The sequence below is a fragment of the Myotis daubentonii genome, chromosome 4, assembly GCF_963259705.1.
Source record: "Myotis daubentonii chromosome 4, mMyoDau2.1, whole genome shotgun sequence".
NCBI classification, from domain to species: Eukaryota; Metazoa; Chordata; class Mammalia; order Chiroptera; family Vespertilionidae; genus Myotis; species Myotis daubentonii.
Genome location: NC_081843.1, coordinates 61860465 through 61886771, shown reverse-complemented (window position 1 = coordinate 61886771; position 26307 = coordinate 61860465). Strand labels below are relative to the sequence as shown.

Sequence of the window (26307 nt, the reverse complement as noted above, 5' to 3'; positions counted from 1 at the left end):
CGATCCCTAAAATCTTCCATAATCAAAAGCTTGGCCTGGCCCCGGAACAAAGGACAGGCTTCTCTATACTTAAGGCCCCGAGCAGAGCTCTGAGCAGGGGGAGGCACAACCTGCTGAAACCGACTGGGTGGATTTGGGACAAGCAGGCTTAATGGCAGCCTTTCAATTGCAGGGGTGGCTCCAGGACACTATTTCTGGAACTTGTTACTTTTCTGATTTGCAAATTATGGGAAAAGAATTTGCAAACTTTCTAAAATTAAACAGTTCTCTCCCAATGGCAGACATCTGAACTTACATCAAATAATCTGGGAGTTCAATTGTTGAAGGCGGCTCCATGGAGGCCGGGCAACCCTCTTTAACGCCTACAAAGAAAAAATCCAAGTGTTCACCAACAGTATGGTTAACAAATGCCTATATTTCTAAAATAGATTAGAAACATCTGGAGCACTTTCCCTCAAATCCCGTTCTTCCATCTCAATAAGCAACAGTGAGCAAGGAATACAATTGAACACGAACAATAGAGGCCTATGACCAGCGCCAGCAGAACCAACGCCAGGCATTGAAAGTACCCTGGCTACTGCAGTGTCTGCACAATAAAGGAATTCCATCTTAACCCAAGGTCAATCTTCTATTCTTTCAGCAACAGTTGTGGCATCTGCCCAGTAATTCAAAGACTGTGGTGGCAGATGCAGCCAGACAATGGGAGATAAAATTTTACAGCAACATCTACTTTTCCTAGGATTCAAACAAGGCAGACGAGACAGTGAAGGCAGGTAGCGGACTGCTTCCGTCACTGTATTTTTACTGCTACCCTTTCTGTATGCAGACAGTGGAATTGGGTAGGAAATTTTCCCATCGCTTTAAAGTAATTTAAAATAAGTTATTACTAAACACTGATTTGCACTCCTCTAATCACTAACCCTCATAATAACAGATTTGTTTTTAAAAGGACAAGTAACAGATAAAGTGCTAGTCACTCAGAACTATGCTATGAAGTGTATAAAATTCCTCAGTATTTCAATTGTTTGAATGCACCATTTCCAGGAGGTATGTTTACACTTTTTACTTGAGTAATTTTTATCATTCAAAGTAGAATTAAAGTAATAACTCAAGCCGTAACCCCGCCTGCCTGCAAAACATACATGTTCAATATAAAACAAAAGTGAATATTTGATAATTTTTTGATTTAATATTTTAAAAAAGGACAAAGTATACTAAACAAATTATGCAAACTCTGTGGACTTATTGTTCATAGTAGTCTCCCATTAAACATAGGTGATATGTTCCAAGACCCCCAGTGGGTACCTAAAACCCCTGATAGTACCAAATCCCACATATACTGTTTTTCCTATACATGCACACACTTACAGCTTCACTTTGGCATATCTGAATTGCCAGCATCACTACTTCTGTGCTGTTATTAGGTAAAATAAGGGTTACTTGAACACAAACCCTGTAATACAGAGACAGTCGATCTGATAACCCAGCCAACTCTAAGTGACTGTCAGGCAGGTAGTGCATACAGGGTGGAGACACTAGACAAAGGGGTGATTCACATCCTGGTTGGTACAAAGGGAGACAGTATGAGATTTTATCACACTACTCAGAATGGCACACAATTTAAAACTTATGAACTGTTTATTTCTGCAATTTTGCATTTAATATTTTTGGATCAGGGTTGACAATAGATAACTGAAACCACAGAAAACAAGACTAGAGCTAAAGGGGACTACTGTATATTTTATTCACAGGATAAAAAAGTCTGTTTTTACAACAGCCTTAGTTTTAAAGGAAAAGACATCAAGTGCATGTCACCTGGCTTCTCCTTTGACACAGACACCAACTAAGTTCCAACAAAAAGGTACAGGGGATGTGAGTCTGACCTTTCCTCAGTTTGTGATCATCTCAATTGTCTTTGAAAGATGGCACATCCTCATTGAAGGATTCAGAAAGACTAAGTCTGCTTCTCCAGGCCTCCAAGTTAAAGAAGTTTTCTATATCCTGGGACACAGTCTTCCCAGCACTAACCTCTGACTCAGGATCACCATCTGAGGGTGGGGAGTGGGGAGAGTGGGGCATACCCAGGGATCTGATGTACTAACTCTGAGCAGGAGGTTGTATTACCTCTTGCTTGTCCTGACCTGTGTCTATATGACAGTGTTTGAGGAAAAAAGCTTACACCTATCTCTTAGCCCACTAATGATGCCAATTTTTCAACAGATATACCATGGCATGCAATATATTCAAGCCAGATCAATAAAGGCACTGTAACAAAATATTCTATAATCAAACTTCTCACATGGTAAAAACACTAGTTAAATCTAAGGACTATATACTTTCAATATTGAGGGCAAGTTACAGAAAGACAATACTCCTTAAGCTCTATTCATTAAAATAATTTTTCTAAAGTTGTATTTTCCTGGGGAATTTTGCCTTAGTTATGTTGGGTTTAAAATGAGCAGCAATGCTAAATAATGGGTTTGGAGTCTTCTGTGTGCTGGCATGTACAACATTATGCTTTAGAGGACAGCTCTTAAAAAAAAGAATCCAATTTTGTTATTAGGTTTTGAAAATCAATATATCCCAGGTAAGCTGTCCTATTGGTTAGCTTTTCTTTAGTGGTAAAGCATTATGTTAAGCTTCTTTGGGTCTCTAGATATTTGGCTTTTAAAGATCCACATCTTGAAATGATTAATTTTACTAATAACAAATGATGTTAGTTTACTCAGATTGCTTTTACTCTGAATGAAGATGATTTTATAAATCTGTAGATGTAATTTCACACCTTGTCTGTTCTATAAAGAATTTGATATTTCCCCTTTGCTAATCTATAATAATGAAAGGGCAATATGCTAATTAGACCAGACGTCCTTCTGGACGACCTTCCTGACAAAGCCGGGGCTGTGAGGGAAGCCTGGGTCCCGGGTGCCAGAGGGAAGCTGGTGCTGGTAGCCAGGGGAAGGAAGGCCTATTCTTGCACTAATTTCATTCATCGGGCCTCTAGTATTAATTAAAGCAAGGGTGACCCTGTTTCTTTGGAAGAGAAGGAAATGAATATTTTTATTGCTAATCGTGTGCCTGGCTAAATCAGTTCAAGAATGGTATATAATAGGTCATGTTGAGGTTGCATAACACCATTACAGTATGGAAAAGGGCAGCAAAGTCCCCCTTCTTTAAAGGGGTATTGAGTATGACAGGGTCATTTCCAAATGTCACTCACCATCTTATTAACAAACTATAGGCCCAGTGCACGAATTCGAGGTAGATTGGGGCCAGGCCTGTCAGGAAAAGGAGATGGCAGGAGGTTGGGCAGCTGGCCCGCCCCTGATAGGGGTCCAATCAGGGCCAGGCCAGCTGGGGGGAGGGGCGGCAGGCTATTGGCCAGCGGGCCCCACCCCAATTGGGGTGGGGGGACTGATCTGGGGTGGAGCTGGGTGGGGGGAGGAGCTGCAGGAGATTGGCCAGTTGCCCCTGCCCCTATTGGGGTTTGGGGGGCAGGCGATCAGGGGCGGGGCCAGCCAGGGAGAGGGGCTGTGGGCTACTCAGGGTGGTGGGGGCCCATCAGGGGCAGGGTAGGCCAAGGGGCGGGGATGCGGGGGGGCGGGAGGTTGGCCGGCTGCCGTGCCCTTGATCGGGGTGGGAGAGTCCAAGCAGGGGCGGGGATGGATGGAGAGAGGGGCCATGGGAGGTTGGCCAGCTGGCCCCACCCCCCGATCAGGGGATTCGTTGGCCACAGTGGGCGTCATAGCCACTGGTTGTTCCAGTCGTTACAGTGTTCTGGTCGCTGGCTTTTTATATATATAGATATAGAAACCACATTTAATAGGTATATAAAAAAAGACCAAAAAAGCCTTCTCAAAACCACAATACTAAAATTAATAACTGAATGGAAGCTCCTTTGATACTATTATAAACAGCCTAACCTCACACTATGACAGTCCCCTCTTCCCATTAATTTACATGTGTAGTTGGTTTTTACAAGTATAAAATACCTTCACTGGAATCTGGACTGGAGTTGTTCAGCTTGGCAATTTCCTCATCTCCTTTAAGGTCCTCTTCCTTTTCCTCATTCATCTCAATGTCATTTATCTTTATTTGGTCCTTTTCCTTGTGTTTTTTAGACTTCTTTTTGGACTTCTTGTGAGACATTGAATGGTTTTCTTCCATAGGCTTTGGACACTTTAGTAGAACTGAATCAGAGGGTAAGGTTTCCAGAGAAGTCCTAGAGGTATATTTATCTTGCTGGTCCTCACAGTTACTGCTGTTTTGACTAAAACTGTCAACAGGTAGGTCTTGAGTCCCCCGGCCTTCTGGAGTGCTAGGGGAATTGGAGTTAGAATCTACAGTCTGAGGAGGGTTGGCGGCAGGCAGGTGGTTTGAAGGCAGTGGTGGAGCGGTGGGGATGGCAGCAGCTGCAGGGGGCGGCAGGAGGCCTGCAGATTTTTCACTGGTGGAATTCAAATGACCATTTAATGTTGGCGGCACTCTATTTGTTAGGTGAGATATCCGAGCTTTTTTATTCATTAAAGGATCAATGAACTCTGACTCTAAAAGCCGTTTCTGGAGGGAGGAACAGAAAAAAAATATGAGCCAGTTTGCACTAAAATTCAATATATGCATCCCTGGTTACCATAAGAATAACTGAGTTATTTTATTCATACTTAAGTTTATCACTGGTGTTGAGTTAAACCTTTCTCCAAACTTAAGCAAGAACAAACAAACAAGCCACAAAAACACAAGTGACATAAATTCTTGTCTAATGTAAAGAAGTAGAATCTGGCAAATACAGGGGTGGGCAAAAGCAGGTTTACTGTGCCACGGTGAGATTCTTGAGTTAATAAAGCTATTGTTAATAATCATAACCTGCATGTCTTTCCATACGAACAACTATAAACCTACTTTTGCCCACCCCGTATATGTTTGTTGGAGTTCTTATCTTTTTGATCATATAGCCCCACCTGAAGTTCTTTCAGAGACTATTGCAATTTATGTGAATTTTACCACTCAGGAGAGTACTAAACAGAAGTAGCCTCCTGACCTATTTATAATAAATAAGAGGAGGACGCAGTTTGTACCATTTCACTCTGTCAGAACAGTAAGCCTACACTTAATCTCTAATGTAAGATGCTCCAGTTATGAATATTTTGACTGTCATTTATTATTTTACCTGTCTGAAATGGGAACAGCCAGCACCTTCAGAGTAATTTCTCCAAGTATCTCTGAAATACTATTCATTGTTAAAATATTACTCATTTTTCCCCTTCACTAGATTAGAAAATAAGTCTTAATAACTGGTTCATAAAAATGATATGGAATTACTGTTTCAAACACTTAAAAAATCATGCTAAGATTAGCCCAATCCAGCAACATTAATATTTAAATTAAAAAGAAAATTCAGATAGTTGAAAAGTATAAAGCATACATCCAATGAAATACTGTGGCTTAAACTGCAGCTTGAGATAAAATAAGTTAATCATCCCATTAATTTAATCTGTTTTCAATTTAGCACCATTGATATGGCACCTAGTATATAATCAGGTCAGAAATATAAGCAGCTTCATGGTAAGTGGCATTACAATTGAGACTTCTATAGATAATGTACATGCAAGGTCAGAAATGCTTTTATTTTGTTCCTCCTCTGTTCCTCACAACAGGCTGCTAATATTTTCTGACACAAATAGCCTTTACCCAGAGCATGCTTGCGGCTTGTCACACATCTGTCCTGCCTCTTTAATCCTTGGGAGGGGAGTCCAGAGAGAGGAGCATTCTGTCAGCAGTATGGGATAAAGAGGTCTATCCCACTGTCAGTCCCAAAGACCTTTGAAACTGAGAGAGTTCAAGGCTGGCCGGGCCCTCTGAGAACCAAGCAGGCTTGAACTCTAATACTCTCCAGGATCTCCGTACCTTTTTCCAAGACAAACTGAATTGCTTAGGGGAAACTAAGCCAGATTAAATTTCTAATTGCAGCGTTCTGATTGGGATCTAATTGAAATTATTTTCAGAAAATAAAAATGGCAAGAATTTTTTGCTTGCTTGTTTTAAACATACTAGGGGCCCGGTGCACGAAATTCGTGCACTGGGTGTGTGTGGGGGGTGTCCCTCAGCCCAGCCTGCCCCCTCTCACATACTGGGAGCCCTCAGGCGTTGACCCCCATCACCCTTCAATCGCAGGATCGGCCCCTTGCCCAGGCCTGATGCCTCAGACAGAGGCGTCAGGCCTGGGCAGGGGACCCTCATTTCACCCCATCACTGGTTCTGCCCCCAGCCCAGGCCTGATGCCTCTGGCCCAGGATTCAGGCCTGGGCAGGGGACCCCCAGACCCCTCCGATTGCTGGCTCTGCCCCTTGCCCAGGCCTGATGCCTCAGCCAGAGGCGTAGACCCCCATCACCCTCTGATCACCTGATCGGCCTGTTGCCCAGGCCTGACGCCCCCGCCAGAGGTGTCAGGCTTGGACAGGGGACCCCCATCTCCCCCCGATCACTGGCTCTGGCCCCCGCTCAGGCCTGAAGCCTCTGGCCCAGGAATCATGCCTGGGCAGGGGACCCCCATCTCCCTCTGATCGCTTGCTCCACCCCCCGCCCAAGCCTGATGCCTCTGACCCAGGCTTCAGGCCTGGGCAAGGGGACCATCATATCCCCCCAATCCCCGGCTCAGCCCCCCGCCCAGGCCTGATGCCTTGGCCAGAGGAGTTGACCCGCATCACCCTCCGATCACCAATCACCGGATCGGCCCCTTGACCAGGCCTGAGGCCTCCGGCAGACGTGTTAGGCCTGGGCGGGGGACCCCCAGTTCCCCGCGGTTGCAGGCTCCGCCCCTGCCCAGGCCTAACGCCTCTGGCTGAGGCGTCCGGCTCGGGCAGCGGGGACCCAGAGCTGCAGCGGCCCCGCGATCGTGGGCTCCGCTTTAGGCCCAGGCAAGGGACCCCTAGCTCCTGGGACTGCCAGCTTCGACCATGCCCAGCTCCCATCGCTGGCTCCACCCCTACTTCCTGCTATCACTGGCCAGGGCGGCAAAGGCGCCTGATTCTCCGATCATGGCTGGGGGGCAGGGCAAAGGTGGCCCCAGGGCCGCCTTTGCCCTGCCCCCCAGCTCTTAGCTCCCCCCTGGGTTTCCGATCACTGTCAGTGGCAGGGGGCTTCTTCCTGCTTTCCCTTTCGCCTCCCTGCATTGTGCCTACATATGCAAATTAACCGCCATCTTGTTGGCAGTTAACCGCCATCTTGTTGGCAGTTAACTGCCAATCATATTTGGCAGTTAATTTGCATATAGCCCTGATTAGCCAATGAAAAGGGTATCGTCATACGCCAATTAACATTTTTCTCTTTTATTAGTGTAGATTTTTTCCCCAAGAATATTTTTTTGGAACATGTTTCAAATAAAATTAAATATATTCAATTTTCTATATAATATGAGACTATATATAGTATTGGATAGGTCTTCAAGTTAGTGACCAAATGGAAAAGTAGATAATCTTACAAAATGTAAGCTTTAAAAATGGAAAAGCAAGGTAAACATTAAGTACTTTGACAAGAACTGTAGTACAGTGGAGAACAGTTCTGGGCTGAGAGATGGTACCTGAATTCCAGACCGAGTTCTGCCATTAGCTAGCAATGTGAGTTTGAGCAGACAAGCAACGCATCTTCTGTGGCCTCACTTCCCTCCCATATAAATACAGGAACTGAACTAGATGCCCCAAAGGTCCGTTTAGGACTATGACTGTAAGTCTATGAAATACCTGAGGAGAAGAAGCAATGTCTCTACTGGAACATACAGGAGATTCTGAACGCCTGGTGCTGGCAGCATTCTGAGATGCATTTAGTTTTCTGTAAAGGACACACATGTTCCAGTTATGGAGAGAATTTTCATGATAGAAAGCTTACCCTTGCTTCTCTTTTCCCAGCTCAACACTAAAATAACAATGACTAAAATAATCTTATATGCATCATTTTTAAAGGAAAAGAAACTTACTTTGAGAGCACAAACTCTAAGGAACGTCTGTCAATTTCATTGTATCCAGGCCAATCTCTCTGAAGCTCTTTGAAAACATAATCCTTTAAGGTATACGAGAGGTCCTTAGGATTCAGATTAGCTACCTGATACATGGTGTAAAAACAGAACAGAATATTAGATTCTTTTGCTCTTTACTAACCTAAAACAGGTAACCTTTTGGAGTTATATTGAAAATAACTGCATCAATTGGCCACAGAGGGACTGCTCATTTTGCATATACATGCTCTCAATAAATGCTGTTCAACTTTATTTGGGGAATTAAAACTTTATGTAAATAGCTAAAAGAATTTCCCCCCTAAATGGCCATTGCATTTGTCATATTTCTAATCAAATAGTAAGCTGACATTAGGCAAAAAGTTGAAGATTCTTTTTTAAATATATTTTATTGATTATTTTACAGAGAGGAAGGGAGAAGGACAGAGAGTCAGAAACATCGATGAGAGAGAAACATTGACCAGCTGCTTCCTGCACACCTCCTACTAGGTATGTGCCTGCAACCAAGGTACATGCCCTTGACTGGAACCGAACCCGGGACCCTTCAGTCCGCAGGCCGATGCTCCATCCACTGAGCCAAACAGGTCAGGGCGAAGATTTTTTTAAATAAATTTTTTCTAGTCAAAGAAATCCAAAAGCAGTTATATTATCAACATCATTGTTATCATTATTATCTACTTTGATTCCTTAGTCACTTGTATTAAGTAGAAACCAAGTAGTGCCCAAATGTTAGGTTACAAACTTTCCCTTCAGTAATCAACAGAAATTATCTCCATAAATAGTATCAATTCTGACAACTTTGTCATTTTCTTGGATAATAAGAACCACTTATTCAAAGTCCTTGAAATTCCAAAAACCAGTAAATGGAAACAAATCAAAATAACCCTCAAATGACATACAATTACTGTTATTAGTCTGCCAGTTTATTCCCAAGTGTAATCTTTTCTTATCCCCTAACTACAATTCCTAGAGTGTCCAGTCCTAGATTCTATTAACAACACAAATGTACTGATTGAGGAGTCAAACCGAGAGTCATTTTTAAGGCTGGCAGAAAAGGATTCCTCTTGTCAGTTCCTACTGGAAAGGTCTTCTTTTTAATAACTTGACTTCTGTGTAAGTACTGTTAAATATAGTAGGATAGTATATGCTTTTCTCACAGCTCAGCAGAATACTAATATGTTAATACTGTCATAAACTAGATAATGGTAGGCTTATCTTAAATTTAAATTTGCAAATAAACTGACATGAGATACCAGACTTCTCAAAGTGAAATAATATAACAATCCTTAGAGTTCCTATTATCCGGGGTACTACACATGCTAATAACACCCCAAAACTAGAGATTATGCTTTTACTCTCTCATAAGAGTTAGTATCATGCCTTTAATGTAAGAGAGAATAGATAAAAAAAAGACTTAAAAGTGTTATTCTTTAAATAATAGATGAAAACCTGCAGGGTGTTTTTTTTTTGTTTTTTTGTTTTTTAATGATGAAATTTAAGAACAACTTTGAAATGTTTCTGCTTTAGAAAAAAGTTCACAGATGGACATCATCTATGGTGGATTTGAATGCTAATCAACATTTATAACCCAAAGTCAGTATAAAAAATATAGGAAGTTCCAAACCATTGACTTTAACAAAATTTATGACCTACTTTTATAATTAAGCTTGTGATTGTAAGATAACTGATCAGAACTAATACTTCATACACTCATATCCTTTAATGAAGACAAGTGATCACAACCTACGCAATAGTAGAATACTGGGCAAGACACTATGTAGTAGGTAAAAATATTCTAGTTTATACCAACTAAAGACTGGTAATACATTGTACAACTTTGCCTATATAAACCAATAAAAATTATGACAATCATTTAGGTGATTCAATATTAAAAACAGACAATAGAGAGTCTTGCTTACTTTTTTAAAATGAAATTTCAAGGTAAAGTTTATTTAACCCAAATGAAGATAGTGACTCAAAACTTTAATTGTTTAACAATTCAGAAGCCTCTAACTTATAAATCCTAGTATAAATGCCCACATTTCAATTAGTTTTTAATTAAGTGTTTAAACAAATGCTTTAATGTAGTATTCAGGAGCTATATTTCATATAGCAAAAATGGTCCTGAAATTTCTCTACCTCAATAATAATAATGGTTACAGCAAAAACAAGCCTTCTTAAATGAACTTCTCAATAAGAAGGTAGGTGGAAGGAACTCTCTCCTGCTGTTCTTACCTGTTGCAGAATTGCTCCGAGAGAGTTCTTGTCTTTTTGATTGACACCATCTTTCTGCAGTCGAGCCAGCAGCTCAGGTTTCTTGTAGGCCTTCAGTGCCAGTAAGTGAATCACCCTGTCCCTATATGGCCGCTGAGAAACACTGCTGCTGCAGTGTGTCTTTCGAATTGTATTTGCAGGGTTCATGGGGGTTGACCGCTTCCTCTCAGGCACTGCATCTGATAGAGCTTGAGGTGCTTTCCGAATCTGCACTCTTTTCCCTACAGTCCAGTGGAAACGATATTTGTTACACATTTGTGGGTAATAATATGAATTAGGAATTTTTTGATGAAATCATTTATTGAAATAAATATCCTATACTAATAAAAGAGAAAAATGGTAATTGGCGTACAACCGATACCTTTTTCATTGGCTAATCAGCGAGATATGCAAATTAACTGTCAGCCAAGATGGCGGCTGGCAGCCAGGCAGCTGAGAATAGGAGGCTTGGTTGCCCCAGCGATGGAGAAAGTCAAGGATCCCCGCAGCTGCAGGGCTCTGAGCTCCTGAAGCAACAACTCCAAAAGATACAATGTTTTAATTATAGAAGCTAAAAGATGGCGGTTAATTTGCATACTCAGGCTCCAAGCAGAGCGAAGCCAAACAGCCCTGAAGCAGCAGGGCAGAGAGGCCTCAGGGCCTGGGATCAGCAGAGTCGAGAGGCCTCCCGGCCCCGGTGATCAGTGGATCCGAGAGGCCTCCTGGCCCCTGTGATCAGCGGAGCCGAGAGGCCTCCCGGCCCCTGTGATCAGCGGAGCCGAGAGGCCTCCCGGCCCCGTGATCAGCGGAGCCGAGAGGCCTCCCGGCCCAGGTGATCAGCGGATCCGAGAGGCCTCCCGGCCCAGGTGATCAGCGGAGCCGAGAGGCCTCCCGGCCCCGGTGATCAGCGGAGCCGAGAGGCCCGGCCCCGGTGATCAGCGGAGCCGAGAGGCCCGGCCCCGGTGATCAGCGGGGCCGAGAGGCCTCCCGGCCCGGTGATCAGCGGAGCCGAGAGGCCTCCTGGCCCCGGTGATCAGCGGGGCCAAGAGGCCTCCCGGCCCGGTGATCAGCGGAGCCGAGAGGCCTCCCGGCCCCGGTGATCAGCGGAGTCGGAGGCCCCGCGATCAGCGGAGCCGAGAGGCCTCCGGGCCCCTGTGATCAGCGGAGTCCAGAGGCCTCCCGGCCCGGTGATCAGCGGAGCCGAGAGGCCTCCCGGCCCCGGTGATCAGCGGATCCGAGAGGCCTCCCGGCCCCGTGATCAGCGGAGCCGAGAGGCCTCCCGGCCCAGGTGATCAGCGGAGCCGAGAGGCCTCCCGGCCCCGGTGATCAGCGGAGCCGAGAGGCCTCCCGGCCCCGGTGATCAGCGGAGTCCAGAGGCCTCCCAGCCCCGGTGATCAGCGGAGTCCAGAGGCCTCCCGGCTCCGTGATCAGCAGAGTCGGAGGCCCCGCGATCAGCGGAGCCGAGAGGCCTCCGGGCCAGGGATCAGGGGAGCCGAGAGGCGTCCTGGCCCTGGGATCAGCGGAGCAGGGAGGCTTCCCAGCACCGGGATCAGTGTGACAGGGTGCGGAGCTCCAACCCTCTGATCGGCCCTGCTCTGTGCATGACAGGAGTGGCACTGCAACCTCCCTATGGACCCTGCCTTGAGTGTGCCAGGGGGTGGTGCCCCAACCCCCCAATCAGCCCTACCCTGAGCATGACTGAGGGTGGCATCGCAACCTCCCAATCCGCCCTGCTCTGTGCATGACAGGAGGCGGGGCCCCAACTCCCCAATGGGCCCTGCTCTGAGCCCGACCAGGGGTTACACCTAGGATTAGGCCTGCCCTCTGCCACCCAGGAGCAGGCCTAAACCAGCAGGTCCTTATCTCCTGATGGGTCCCAGACTGTGAGAGGGCACAGGCCAGGCTGAGGGACCTCCTCTCCCAACCCCGAGTGCACAAATTTTTGTGCACCGGGCCTCTAGTTTATTATAAAAGTATTTTGGCCACTTGGCTATGCATTGATAATAATTACTGACACACATCATAGCAACAAAGTGGAAATTTTTAGCATGTAGGTATTTGATGTTAAATGAAAATTTACAGAACTTAAACATCTTACATATTATTTCTAAAATTACACCTAGAAAAAAATTAGAATGAAACTGTATAAGATCCTCATTTTATAATGTCTGAGGTGTAATCTTATAACTCATTTAATATACTCTAAGCCCCTAACTGCTCACTCTGGTTAAAAAGCGGAAACAACTGGTAGTGACATACAATGAGGGGCAACAGCTTTAGGTACAAGTTTAGCAAATAGAAATAATGGCGAAGTAAAAGCAGTCATTTAAGTGCTACGGTCTAGGGTGAAAATGACTGGCTTAATGGGGCAGGAGATTTACTAAATAATTCTGTTCATGCTAGGCTCCGGAGGCCTGGCCAGATGGGCTGTTTGAAACCATCCTATCGAAAGTAAAGGGGAAAGGAGGAATATGTCACTAGCTCTTATTGTTCTTTACTATCTGGACTTAACTAATTTTAAATATCAGATCAAAACACTGCACAACTAAGGAATTCAACATTAAAGGGATATTGTCCCACGATAAGAAAAGCTGTTAAATTAGGGTGCAATTAGAGTTTTGGAATTAGATTTAGATCTGGTTTCTGAATTTTTCTTAATTTAGAGACAGCTAGATCAATGTCATAAGGGCTGGGAACAAACTGATGATCATGCATCAATTATGTGTTGGGGAGGGCACTGCTTTCAATGGGATAAGCGCAAATGGTAAAGTGCTCTCTTAGCATCTGGAGGGTTCTATGATAAATACCCAAGTTTTCCTACTTGTAATTCTTTGTGGAAAAGTTTCATGGACTAATGCCTAATGTCCACTGTTGCTTCATGTTAGGCTGCAAGCTCCATGCAGGCAGGGCTGTGGCTGCTTTGTCCCTCAGCAGACCTTGATTCAGAATGTAATGGCTAGCAAAGTGAAAGACTAGCAAAGTGTCAAAGTGAAGACAGCAAGAGAACAATTAGATAGTAGAGAAGCCAGAATCAAAACGGTGTATATCCCCACACTGCCAGACTGCCAGAATGGGAAGACACTGAACTTTCTAAAATGGCAAATGCAAACCTCCCAATCCACCATTTCTCAGTTGCAATAGTGCTAACAAACGGTACTATTCTCTGAATTTTTAATAGGGATTTGGTGGGGGAAGAGAAAAAATTGGGGTCACAAAGGTTTCAGAAATGCTATAATTTCAAACTCCCTCCCTCTTGAAACCTTTTTAACTTACTCTGACCCAAACAAGATTACTGTGGGGTACCCCAACTCCCTAGGGAGGGAGGTGGGCAGAGAATGTTTACTTAAGCTCAACACACCATGACTAGTCATTTAGAATTAATTCAAGCCAGCAAGACAGACAAATAAAACTGAAAACACAAAGTGACAGTACTTCCTCTGTGTTCTGGGCTGTCTTACTCTTCTGTACGTCTGACCCACCTCTGATCCTCAGTCTCAGGAGAACCCCAAGGTCTCCTGAGTTTACCCGCACCCCTCCCTGAAGCAGACACACAGCAGACAAGTGAGGCTCACTCTGCCCTTAAGAGGGGTGTAAGTATGATGTTTGAATAGAAAATAGAATCTGGACAGGGATATGACAGTGTTAGAGTCACCTAGGGCCTAATGCTAGACTGTCATCCATTAGTCAATGAATCTCTTCATTTTTCTTTTAAATTGCCAGTCATGAGGTAACCCATTTCTTTCAAATGCTGAAAGAACAATCCAGCCACACCGGGCCAATTAGTTTTATGCAAAAATTACTTGCTCACTGACTCCTGATCAATTTGTGCCCATTCAACTAGGAAGGAGTCCTCTGGTTAAGGTTAGAGAGCCTACAGATTAGTGCTGTAAGTGGTTAAAGAGTTCAGATGCTAAAGAAAATGAAAAAAGTAAAGCTGGAAAATGTCAGGGTCAAAGTGGAAGGAAAAAAAAGGCTTTATTTTTATTTTTTACATTTGCCTCAGAAAAGCCCTTTTAATAAAGCCTATGGGAGAACCTAATTCTCTTCCCAGACCCAGCCGCTAATCAATTCCCTGGGCTCCTTATATAAACAGCAGCAGTAGGCCTGGTAGGGTTGGGTAATCTAGGACTATATCTAAACTGTTGTTTCATAACAAGGGGTCCACTTCTAGCTTCCCCATTTAATGAGATGGTAGAAGTATGTAGCACTTCATCTAATGGCTGAGTAAATTGGAAGGTAAATCTTAAAACAGTATATCAGAAAGAGAGCAGGGATTGTAGCCATCTCCTGCAGCTGTTTTTCTGTTCTGTGGAACCTGACCAGAAGCCCTGACAACACTGACCCAAGGCTTTAAAAACACTGGCAGGACTTTGATGATGGTGTGACGGACATGGTTAAATACATACTCCCTTGCAGTGGAATCCATCTCCACCATGTGGCATTTATGACCACTTTTCAAAAGGTTTACTATCAAAATATATTTACACAACAGATACAAATTGTTAGAACTACAAAGAATCTAGATGTGTGTAGTTCAAACCCCCTTAATTAATATTTGAGAAAATTAAGGTCCACAGAGGTGAAATGATTTGTCTGAGGTCACTCAAACATGCACTAACTCATAAGAAATGAGAAGGATGGGGGCAGAAGTTAGGAAAATTGGGAACAGAATCTGAGAAATTAGGTTGGTTGGGTTGTTTTCTATACCTAAGTAAATATTAGCATTATAAAAATTTGTAATCCAGTACAATTCTAGAATTTTGGTAGGAGTCACTGAGCAGACTTAAGATACTAGTAAACCTGAAGCAATGGTAGTGATTTTTTTCCTTTTTAACAAACAGAAGGATTATAACACAGCAGTGCTTACCACTGATATAAATGCTATGACTCAAAGTAAAAATTCGACTGAAGAAATAATGTTTTCTACTGCACTTCTCCAGGCAAAATAGGTTTTGGTTCTTTTCAGCCCACAAAAGGCTTTCAAAGCTCATATTCTTGGGTGACTAAGCCAGGTGGCCCCTAAGGAATACTTTCCCTTAAACTTGGCCTGTGCCCTAATTCAACCGACAGAGGCTTGGCCGGGCATTATGCCACCATAATCCTACAGTGGGACCAGCATTATTCCTATTTATCCTCTAGCCTGGCTGACACTGTTGAAAGAAACCTTATTCTTCAGGTACCTCTAAGTTGGCATAAGTGAACTTTTGGTATCATTTTATATGATATATTCAATTATGAATTAAAGAGGTATCTCCTATTGTCTTAAGAAAATAACATAACTTGTTAGTGAGGCCAAATTCATATCATTTGCTACTTGCTGATACCAACAATTTGATATATAAAAGGAGAGGTGGAGAGGTAATCATAATCTACTTCATAGGGTGGTTGTGGTATGTAAAATGCTAACCAGTGCCTTAAACATCACAAGTACTCAATAAGGGCTGGGTAATATTAATATTGAAGGGTGACTGATTGCATTTTAGAGAGCTGAATGAGTCAGGTAGTTTTGAGATACTGAAAAATGCAGGAAGATATACATTGAGATACCTAGAAGGAAAGACACATGGTAAAGGACTGATGATGGAAAAAGTTAGAAGAAAAAAAATCAAAACATGGGATAACAAAGAACAGTAAATAAAAAACAACAATAACTGAAAAGCCCATCTGGATACTAGTTTTTTTGCTCCCCTCAGTTCAGAGTTGATGAGACTTTTCTTAAGAGTAGCTTGTCCCGTTTTGAACTTTGAGGTGAAGAATTGAAGGTAGTACAGAGGAGAGCAATAAAAATAATTAAAGGGTTGGGATGCAGGCCATATTAAGAAAAGTTAAAAGGAGCTGGGGTCATTTGACCTAGAGAATAAAAGGCTGAGGAGGTTAATGACAAGATTCAAGACCAGAGAAAAATACTGTGCTGTGTTGGCGAGTGGCTGGGGCCCTGGGGACACAGCACAGAGAAGACTCAGCACGCAGGCTGGCGGAGTCCTTTGCAGAGCTTCCATGTGGGAACATGTGTGCAGAGAGGGGGCCGCTCTTCTTCGAATGGCATAGATGGAATGTGGTTCAGATGAAAACTTAGGTGGCCTCAAGTCTTATGTGGGTCATTCCCCAAAATATAAATTATTTGTAGTGCCTATAAGAAACCTTGCAAATTCTAAAATCCCCATACAATTAGGGAGTATATGGTCTATGTCAGTGGATGGCAAACTCATTAGTTAACAGAGCCAAATATCAACAGTACTTCTTCAAAATAGGCTCGCCCAGGCCGAAAACCGACTTCTGCGCATGGGCCACGAAGTTTCAATCGCATCGCACTGTACGCGCGCCCGCACGTGGTATTTTGTGGAAGAGACACACTCAAGGGGCCAAAGAGCCGCATGTGGCTCGCAAGCCGCAGTTTGCCGACCACAAGTCTGGGTGCTAAAAAGTCTGTTGTGTAAACTGCAAATGAACTGTACCTGACCCTATCAAAACGAACAAAAACACATGGACATAAGGAGCACCCAAGGATCATTCAATGGAAAAGTATAGTAATCATTGCTGACTCTCAAGCTTTGGGATAAATCAACATAAGGGTTTTCAGCTAGTTATACTGGGAGGGAAAAACTGATTTTGATGGCTTGAATCTTCTATTCCTTTGTCAAACACACCAATTTGTCTCACTATTTCTAAAATGGTGGTATTGGACAGTAAAAAAAAAATACATTTAAAGTGACAGGGATAGCAAATTCATAGTTTGTACTTAAATATAAATGCAGCAGATCTTGTGCATTTAAAAATAATCTGGGATTTAGCCTGCTAATACAGAAATTAATTAAGGAAGGATAAAAGGGAAAGAACGGGGGTTGGAAGTTGCTAGCTCACTCAGCAGCAAAGGGAAGGTGAAAGTCTCATTGCTGGTAACTTACTGGGCAGGAGCTGGACCCCGTGGGTATAGACATGAATTGTTGTTAAACCAAACTCCATGTATCTAAGCTAAGCACCAGGTCCCAAGAGCACTGGCTTTGTTCCAAAGAAATACTTATTAAAAACACTAGTGGAGCTTCTCAAAGCTGACTGTATTGTAGTTAGGTCAGCAATGGGAAAATTACAGAAGCAGGATTCTAACAAACTATGGAAAGATATGGATTAAGAGATTTGGTTCTTCAAGAGACTATTTTTGTGAGCATTTATGTTTCCAAATTAATATCCTTTCATCATTTACTACCCAGTGACTTACGTTACTAAACTGACCAAAGCCTCAAAGGGTTCATTCTCAGTCCTGACAGTTCCCTTTGTTACTGTTAACAGTCACTGTGACTGAACTCTAAAATTGTTAGGGCCACTGCTCATAAAGGAGAGACTCATCTTGTTGGTCTGGTCCTCCTTCCCTTCAATCTGATACATATGAGTGAACTGATGAGAAACATAATGGAAGTGGGGCAGGCTCTTAATTAATGGATGAGGATGAGGATCCATAAATGACATCACAATTGAGGTGTGAAGGAGGCATAACCCTCATGCTTGCTATAAACACATCTTATACTTTTGTAATAAAATTCACTATTATGCAAAGATCCTCTGAAAATGGAAGCAAAAGCTGCAACAATAAGATTATCAACTCATAAATCCTACAAAAATATTTTTGTAAAAATAATCCTACAAAAGTGCAAAACAAAAACCACACCATCCGCCATTGAAATTACATCATCCAATGACAAAGAAAATACAATGGTACCACTCTTACAACTCACATAGTAAAATAACTTGACCAGATCTCAATATCATAAAATAATAACCATTAGCTAACACAGAAATAAAAGCTTTAAATCTGTTCTTCAATTAACCAGTAGTCTGAAGAGGACAAATGATTTTTGACAATGTTATCTAAACTGTTCTGAAAACTAATTTTTGTGTTTTCATGAAATTAATATTACCAGTGTTTACCTACAGTGATCTTGCAATATTCCCATCAATCAGCGAGAAGAAGAAAGATATATATACAAACCTACATATGGTCCACCGGGTTTAATAACTTTTGTGCTTCGGTTGCGGGATTCCTCCTCTGCCTGGGTCATTCTTTCTCGTGTCATCTGATACGAGTCGTTTGTTGCACACACTGTAATTTTATCTTGTATAAATCCCAGGCAATTGAGCTGGGAGGCTCCAGAGCTGTCAAGTAAGGCGATGGCTTTGTTAGACATGCCCCTCATTTTGTACAATAAAGTACAAGAAAGAATTGTACAATCCTAAAATCAGCAGCCCGAATAAGAACTGAAATCCTAAAATAACTAATATTAGTAATATTTAATTGTAAAGACTATTTAAAATATTTGAGTTTCTCTTCTTCATTTCATGTCACTTTTTCCCCCATTATTGTGAATAGAGTGGATGAAGTGAGCTCTCAGAGATAAAATCCATGAAATTTTTTGGGAAAATCAGCATTTGGAGGGAATACCAGAATCCTGATGAGTACTATAGTTCTTTCATTTAACAGTCAACTATTTTTAAGAATTAGCTACCACTGATATGAGAAACATTAAAAGTTCACTTACAGTGGGACCATAATATACATGGTTGATAGAAAGACTAGATAAAACAAACACACCACAATTCTTTTGATTTTTAATAAGATATTAATTTTAAAGCTAAAATACTGCCACATTAAAACTTACTTTATTATTATTATTAGCCCAAAGATTTTAAACATTTGTAGAATTTATATTTAACACTTTGTTCAATCTCTATATAAGCTGACCTATTTATATAGTAAATATTGAAGAAAATACTGGATAGATTTTGTCAGAAATAATTACCATGGCCTTAAAACAGATTGGACTATAAAAGTAATGAAATGCCATTGCAGCTCTGATACTCGATTTCCAAACTTATTTGGAAATAGCTTTGTTATAATGCTAAAAAAATAGGAGTTAATAAAAATTTATTAAATTGCTAATAACTGTCTGTACAAATGCTTTAAAAAAATCGCTTCATTCATCTCATAAATATTTATGGAGCAGAGACTGCATGCCAGCAATGTGTGAGTACACAGGCTATGACAAGGACTGAGACAGATCTGGTCCCTCTTCCAAGGAGCTCTCTGCCTAATGAGTGACAAGGATGAGCAAACTGGAAATTATGACATGATGTGATAAATGCCAGGGGTAGAGAACTCCCAGGAAGTGCTGCATCTGGACGTGTGGGAGAGGGGAGAGGCAAAGGCTTCCTGGAAGAAGTGATGCTCAAGTGACCTAAAGGGATGACTAGACAAAGGGGAAGAAGGACAGCAATGTTCCAGAAGGATGATCAACCTGTGCAGACCCAGGGGGAGCCAGGAAGAGTTTTTCAGTTAAGCCAGAGGGAGTTATAAAGGACAATTAGAGATGAGGCTGAAGAGGGCCTGAGAAGTACAATACACAGGGCTTTGAGGCCCTGGTATGGATTTTGGACTTTATCCCAAGAATAAAAGAAGCTGAAAATATCTCCTTTGTATTGCAGAAAGATCAATTTGGATAAAGAACAGATTGGGAGGAAGAAGGTAAGAGCAGTTAGGAGGCTACTGAAGAACTATAGGCAAGAAGTGATGACTTGAACCAGTGTAGGGTGGTGTGGATGCAAAATAGTAAACAGATTCCAGAGATAGCGAGGAGGCAGAATTGATAGGATTTGGTCAGTCATTGGCCATAAAGGGAGAGAGTGGGGAATAGAAGTTAAAAGATTGTGCCCAGCTTACCAAATGTGTGGAGCTGACACTTATTGAGACACTGGGTTGGGGTTGGAAGAGAGAAAATAAGTTTTGTGTTGGACATGGTGACTGAAGAAATTAGGAGACATCTCGAGAGGGAACTAACTGTGAAGAATACTAATATTTAGAATAAGCAATAAGAAGATGAAAAGACCATAGGAGACTGAAAAGGTAAGCCAGAAAGGTAAGCCAAGGAAACCAGAAAAGCAGTGTGTCATGGAAGCCACTGATACAGAATGCTTCAAGAATCAAAGTGGTCAACAGTGTGAAATGTTGGCAACAAATCTAGAGTAATAAGAAACTAATAAGCACTCACTGGATTCAGGGCAAGGAGGTCAAGGACTCCCACTGGGGAGCAGTTTCAATGGAATAATGGGGACTAAAGCCAGGCTTTGGCTCCAGAAGTGACTGCAAATGAGGTTATTTATCTTTATTTTCTTTTTTGATCAGACTCACCTGAGCATGTATGAATGCTGAGAAACCAATAAAGGAGGGGAATGAGAGAGGGAGGGAGAGATTTAAGCCTCAGGGGAATCAGGATGGAGAAGAAAAAGAGGAATAGAAGATTGCAGTAGAGTACAGAAAAGACCACAGGTGGCAGAAAGTTTGAATTCCAAGATCTCCCATTACTTACTATGTAATTTACATAGTGAGAATAAGCTGAATGTGTTGCCAATCACAATGAAGTTTTAGTTTGCACAATTCAAGATTAAGTTAGAACTCTTTCAGCGATGTGTCTTATTTTATATCTCTGCCTACTGTGCTCACTTGAAATACAACTTTCTCAACTTGCACAATTGAAGATCAAGAAACAGATCTTTACATGAAAACTAAACCCTGCAAGCAAGAAGGTACTCTCTAGAATTCCCATTCATCCCTTTTCAACTGAGGTACCTTAAAAGTTCAAATACACTGACATCCTATACAATATAATAAAAGCCTAATATGCTAAGTGTCTGGTTGTCCACTCGTCCGTTCAACCAATCAAAGTGTAATGTGCTAATGATATGCTAAGGCCGCTCAACCACTTGCTATGACATGCACTGACCACCAGGAGACAGACAGTTGACCAGTTGCTATGACGTGCACTGACCACCAGGAGGCAGAAGCTCCGACTGGTAGGTTAGCTTGCTGCTGGGGTCTGGCTGATTGGGACTGAGTGAGACGGGCTGGACACCCTGGAGCCCTCCCGCCGTCCCTCCCTGGCTGGCCAACCTCCCGCGTCCCTCCCCAGTCCTGATTGTGCACCGGTGGGGTCCCTCAGCATGGTCTGTGCCCTCTCGCAATCCAGGACCCCCTGGGGGATGTTGGAGAGCCGGTTTCAGACTGATCCCACAGGTCAGACCAGGGGACCTCACTGGTGCACAAATTCGTGCACCAGGCCTCTAGTATGTATATAAACATCCTATGGTCTTTCTCTATCCTAGCTCACTGCTTCCCATACTTGAGCGCCCCAAACTATGTATTTTCACTAGGTCTGTGAATGAGCAAATTTAAGGAATTTTTGAAAAGTAAATTTGACTTTGGGATTTCCTCCATTTTACGTAGGAGAAAGTGTGGTTTTAGGAGATTTATAAAGAAAGATAAGAAAGGAGACTAGTTAATATGTAGTTTTTGACCATCTATTTATTAAGCATTTAATTTGAGCTGCACCAGCATTGTAAGACTAGAAAAAGGGCATAAGAAAGCCCCCCTGCCTTTGAGGAGCTTGTATGAAAGACAGGATCCATGGGAAAAATAAAAATGAAATCAAACAGAAAGGTGGATGCAGATTAAAAAGGTTTGCTTGCCAGGTTGAGAACTGAAAGTTTGAGTACTTTTGGTATTTTAGTGGCAAATTTCAATTTATACCATACAACACCATTTTATAAAGCACTTTGAATCATACTTTTATACTTGGATCACACTTTTTATACAGCACACTTGGATCATATTATTGCATTTGCTCCAATTTTTTCACAATAATTATTTCTTTTCTCTTGCTGCATCATGTATAGTTTTAAGTGACCTTAAATCAGTGGTTCTCAACCTTCTGGCCCTTTAAATACAGTTCCTCATGTTGTGACCCAACCATAAAATTATTTTTGTTGCTACTTCATAACTGTAATGTTGCTACTGTTATGAATCGTAATGTAATTATCTGATATGCAGGATGGTCTTAGGCGACCCCTGTGAAAGGGTCGTTCGACCCCCAAAGGGGTCGTGACCCACAGGTTGAGAACCGCTGCCTTAAATCCTTCTTCAAACAAGCAAAGTAGAAATAAGCACAAAGGATATTTGTGATATAAGGGAAAAACCATATCACCTATGATGATATGACTGGTATTGAAGAGGGAATTAAGTTCTTTAACATGTTAAGCACCATGTCAGTCACTGGTGACTGACACTATACTTTCCATCCGGACCGGTCAGTCACTGGTGCCGCCAGCATATCGGTGAAGTCAGATATTGCAGGCTAAACGGAAAGGAAGACAAAACAGGCTTGGTGCTTAACGTGTTAATAAAATTCCTAAGGGGACATTGTTCAATTTGATGTCAAAATGATATCACTATCCTATCCTATATAATAAAAGGCTAATATGCAAATAGACTGAACAGCAGAACATCCAAACAACCAGTCGCTATGATGTGCGCTGACCACCAGGAGGTGTGCCTGGAACATGGTGGACCTTGGTAGCAGGTGGCAGAGCACAAAACATGGTGGGCATCGGCTGCAGCGTGATGGTGGAACAGATGAGTGGGGGCACCAGACCAAGGCGGGGCACTGGTTGTTGTCATCGGGGAGAGCCTCTGGTGGTTATTGAAAATTCTCTGCTCCTGTGCGCCACGGTCACGCCTGGTGCTCGCACCTGCTGCCAGTGCTGGCCCCGCTCGCACCTGCTGCCAGCACCTGGCGATGGACCTACTCACACCTGCAGCTGGTGCCAGAGCTGCTGCTCATACCTGCTGCCGGCGCCCAGCGCTGGCCCCAATCTCTCGGCACCGTCAGCGGGTGCGAGCGGTGGCTGCCGGCCCCAATCGCCCCTGAGGGCTTCTTCACCTCCTCCTGCTCCTGAGGGGCAATCGGGACAGCAGCCACCACTTGCACCCGCTGATGGTGCCAGCCCCGCTTGCACCCACTGCTGGTGCCGGCACCAATCGCTCCGCGTCGTCAGCAGGTGTGAGTGGGACCAGTTCCGTCCGTGCGTGGGAGTGGTGGCAGTGGGAGTGGGACTACAGGCAGACAGGGGACCGGGGCCACGGCGGGAGGGGCTGGGTGAGGGCGTAGAGGATGGGTGGAGACCCACCCCTGTGCCCACCACAGCCTCTTGGCCCACAGTTCCTTTCAAAGTGCACGAATTTGTGCACTGGGCCCCTGGTAGTATAATAATTCTCTAAAGACAAGAATTCCAGGTGAATGCACCACAATTAGAAATCGGTATATAGTGTGGTATGCCATGAACACTGGACTAAAATTAAGAGAACTCAGTTCTCATTCAGCCTAGTCACTAACTAAACAATTATGTAACTGTGGGTAAATCACCTGTAAAAAGATGGGGTTGAACAATTACCAAGGACCCTTATACTTGGTGATTCTAGAATTGATTGTAATACTGTCCCATAGAACTTTCTGCAATGGTGAAAATGATTAATATCTGTGCTGTTCACTCTGATAGCAACCAGACACCTGGCTATTGAGGCTGTAATGTGTGGTTAGTCTGAGTGAAGAAGTAAAAGTTTTAAATTTTATTTCACTTTTATCAATTGAGATGTAAATAGCCACATGTAGTCATTAGCTATTACAGTGAATAGTGCAGAAAGCTCTATAAAACTTATAACATGCAATTTATACCAAAAATATAAGTTTGGAGGTGGGCAATTTTTAGAAAGCAAAATTAACATATACTCAGGGGAAAAGGCAGATTAAAAGGTAGTTACCTTAAATGAGAGGAGAAATTTAGAACTCTTTCAGTGATGTGTCTTATTTTATATCTCTGCCTACTGTGCTCACTTAAAACACACCTTTCCCTTCTCTTTCTCTCGTGCACAGCAAGCATTAACACAGTTTCAAGTGCAGTGCAGACAAGATAGGGATGGATGGCCCAGGGCACTTTGAGCCAATATCAGTGACTCCTGGGAGGTTAAGGGCTCTAAGGCCTTGTCTTTATCCACAGGCGGAACAACTCCCCCTACTCAAGGGGCCCATTCTTTAATCAGAAACAACCAGAGCAAAGAAGAGTGAAACAAGTAGCTTATTGTTTAAAGAGAATCTAAGTAGATAAGAGTTCCATGGTACCCTGGGATGTGGGTGTGTAGTCTTGTATTCTTTCTTTAAAAAAGAAAATGCTATGCTGGGGTTAATTTCTTATTTTCATTCTGCTGCAGAATAAAGATTTTTAAAAATCTACTTTAAAATATGGCTTGCATAGGGAAGAAGAAAAAGAATATGCAAGGTATATAGGATTTTTTCCTCCTTTACCCTTAAATACTAGTCTTGCGTGTACTATAAAAGGCACTCTTATTTAAATGCAGTGAATATAAACTTTTTTTAAATCCCCAAACTTGTCTTTAATAAAACAAGCAAATAAACCATGTTTTATAGGTTGAAAAAAAATCTGTACTTTAAAAATCCCTCGAGAGTAAGAATGTTAAAATTTTTGTGATCATTGCCCACAGTGACAAATATAATTACTAGCATAGAGTAGGTGCTCAATATTTCTCAAATACTGTAAATAAATGAGCTTTGCCATTCAATTCAATAAATATTTATAAATGACTACTATGTATTTTATTGTTTAATTTTTTAAAAACCCTCAGAGAAAAATGATTTTCCCTTTAGCAAACCCTGAAATGTACTTACCTGGAGAATCTCTGCTGAATGCAGTCAAAGCTGCCTTGAGGGTTGTCTTTACCCACATTTGACAAATAGAAGTTAAATGTATGTACTTCATTGATGGGATCATTTCTGGGAATTTTGACAAGCTAAAAGGAGAAGAAAAGAGAAAAACACCTCAAATTATAAATTTTCTATAAAATGATCTGATGGCTGACTGTCTTTCAAGTAACATTCACTTTATGCCCGAGCCCTATTTTGCATTTAAGTTACCCAATCATCTAAGAAATTTGGTAAGTATATCTATAACTCACCATATTCTCATGTCCACTTTTTACCCTAAAGTGCCAGTAATCACTTCTACCCAGCAATTAGTTTATGAGAGGAACCATCTTCATTGCAAATAAGCAAATAATTACAGTTCACACGAAAGAGTTACTAGTGAATTGGCCAAAAAATTCGTCCTCTTTTGAGCTACACAGGTTCTGTTTGGCTGATATGACCTCTTGCTGAATAGCATCTAGATACTTAAATGCTCTCTACGATAGCTGTGGCCTATGGGCTTAGTTGGTTGAGTGTCATCCCATGCATTGAAAGGTTGCTGGTCCGATTACTGGCCAGGCCACATGCCCAGGTTGCAGGTTGGGATGCAAACAATAGATGTTCCTCTCACATTGATGTTTCTCCCTCTCCTCCCTTCCTCTCCTTCTAAAATCAGTTTTAAAGAACACATTTAAATGCTTTCTAAGATAAAGTCCATGTCCCAATCTTTTGCTCTTTTATTATATATACATATTTAATTTAAATCTTCCCACTTTGAGTAATATTTTTGAATAATACCTAGCAGCATAAGGTGAATGCCATAATTACATTTACAGCAAAATGAACCCCTCATTCATCCTTATACTTATAGAACAGGGTCAGCAGCCTACTGAGATGGTTTTGCAAGGCACAGTGAGGCTGAGCCCCAGGCAACACTGTGAAACAGTATGTTTTCCATGCTCTTGCTCAGTCTGGTTTCTCTGCTAGATGAGGGAAGGGATAGGACTGCTCTAGACAACTGAGCCCCTGCACCAGGATCATATTCCTGGCACATGGTAGAAGCTTCATAAACATCTGTGAACAAATGAACTGGAACATTCTCACTGTCTTTCAGCTGTTCCACTCTTTCCAGCTCCTGAAACCTTTCTTCCCTTGGGTCTGCAGGGGCCACCATAGGGACAATTACAGAAAGGATTTGTTGGCACGAATGTAAAATATGACATCCTGCTGTCCAGACCCCAAATACACATAGTCTTAGTAATTTAGTACAAAACCGGGAGGGGAAAGTGCTGTATAATTCTCATTCTTCTCCCCCCATTTGTCCTTTCCATGATTGGAAGATTAAGACTCAGAGTTAACTGGCTGTCGGGTGTGTGTGGATGCACACACATACACATACACATACACATACACATACACATACACATACACATACACATACAAATACTCATTAATGTGCTAAAAAATATAAGT

At 42.4% G+C, this 26307-nt stretch overlaps 1 protein-coding gene across 4 annotated transcripts in view; it reads right to left on the bottom strand.

Annotated features, from left to right (window-relative positions):
- The window catches only part of ELL2 (elongation factor for RNA polymerase II 2), an 84902-nt gene that overhangs the window by 6589 nt on the left and 52006 nt on the right, over nt 1-26307 (bottom strand). For 2 of the 4 annotated variants that reach the window (XM_059694060.1, XM_059694058.1), the window contains 7 exons: nt 24820-24941; nt 18243-18406; nt 10241-10500; nt 7970-8094; nt 7737-7824; nt 3993-4560; nt 296-362 (listed from right to left, as the gene is read on the bottom strand). In XM_059694060.1, coding sequence (XP_059550043.1) covers nt 296-362; nt 3993-4560; nt 7737-7824; nt 7970-8094; nt 10241-10500; nt 18243-18406; nt 24820-24941 — 1394 coding nt within the window. The remainder of the gene's footprint in view (nt 1-295; nt 363-3992; nt 4561-7736; nt 7825-7969; nt 8095-10240; nt 10501-18242; nt 18407-24819; nt 24942-26307) is intronic. The other 2 variants (XR_009452619.1, XM_059694061.1) reach the window with 2 other exon arrangements.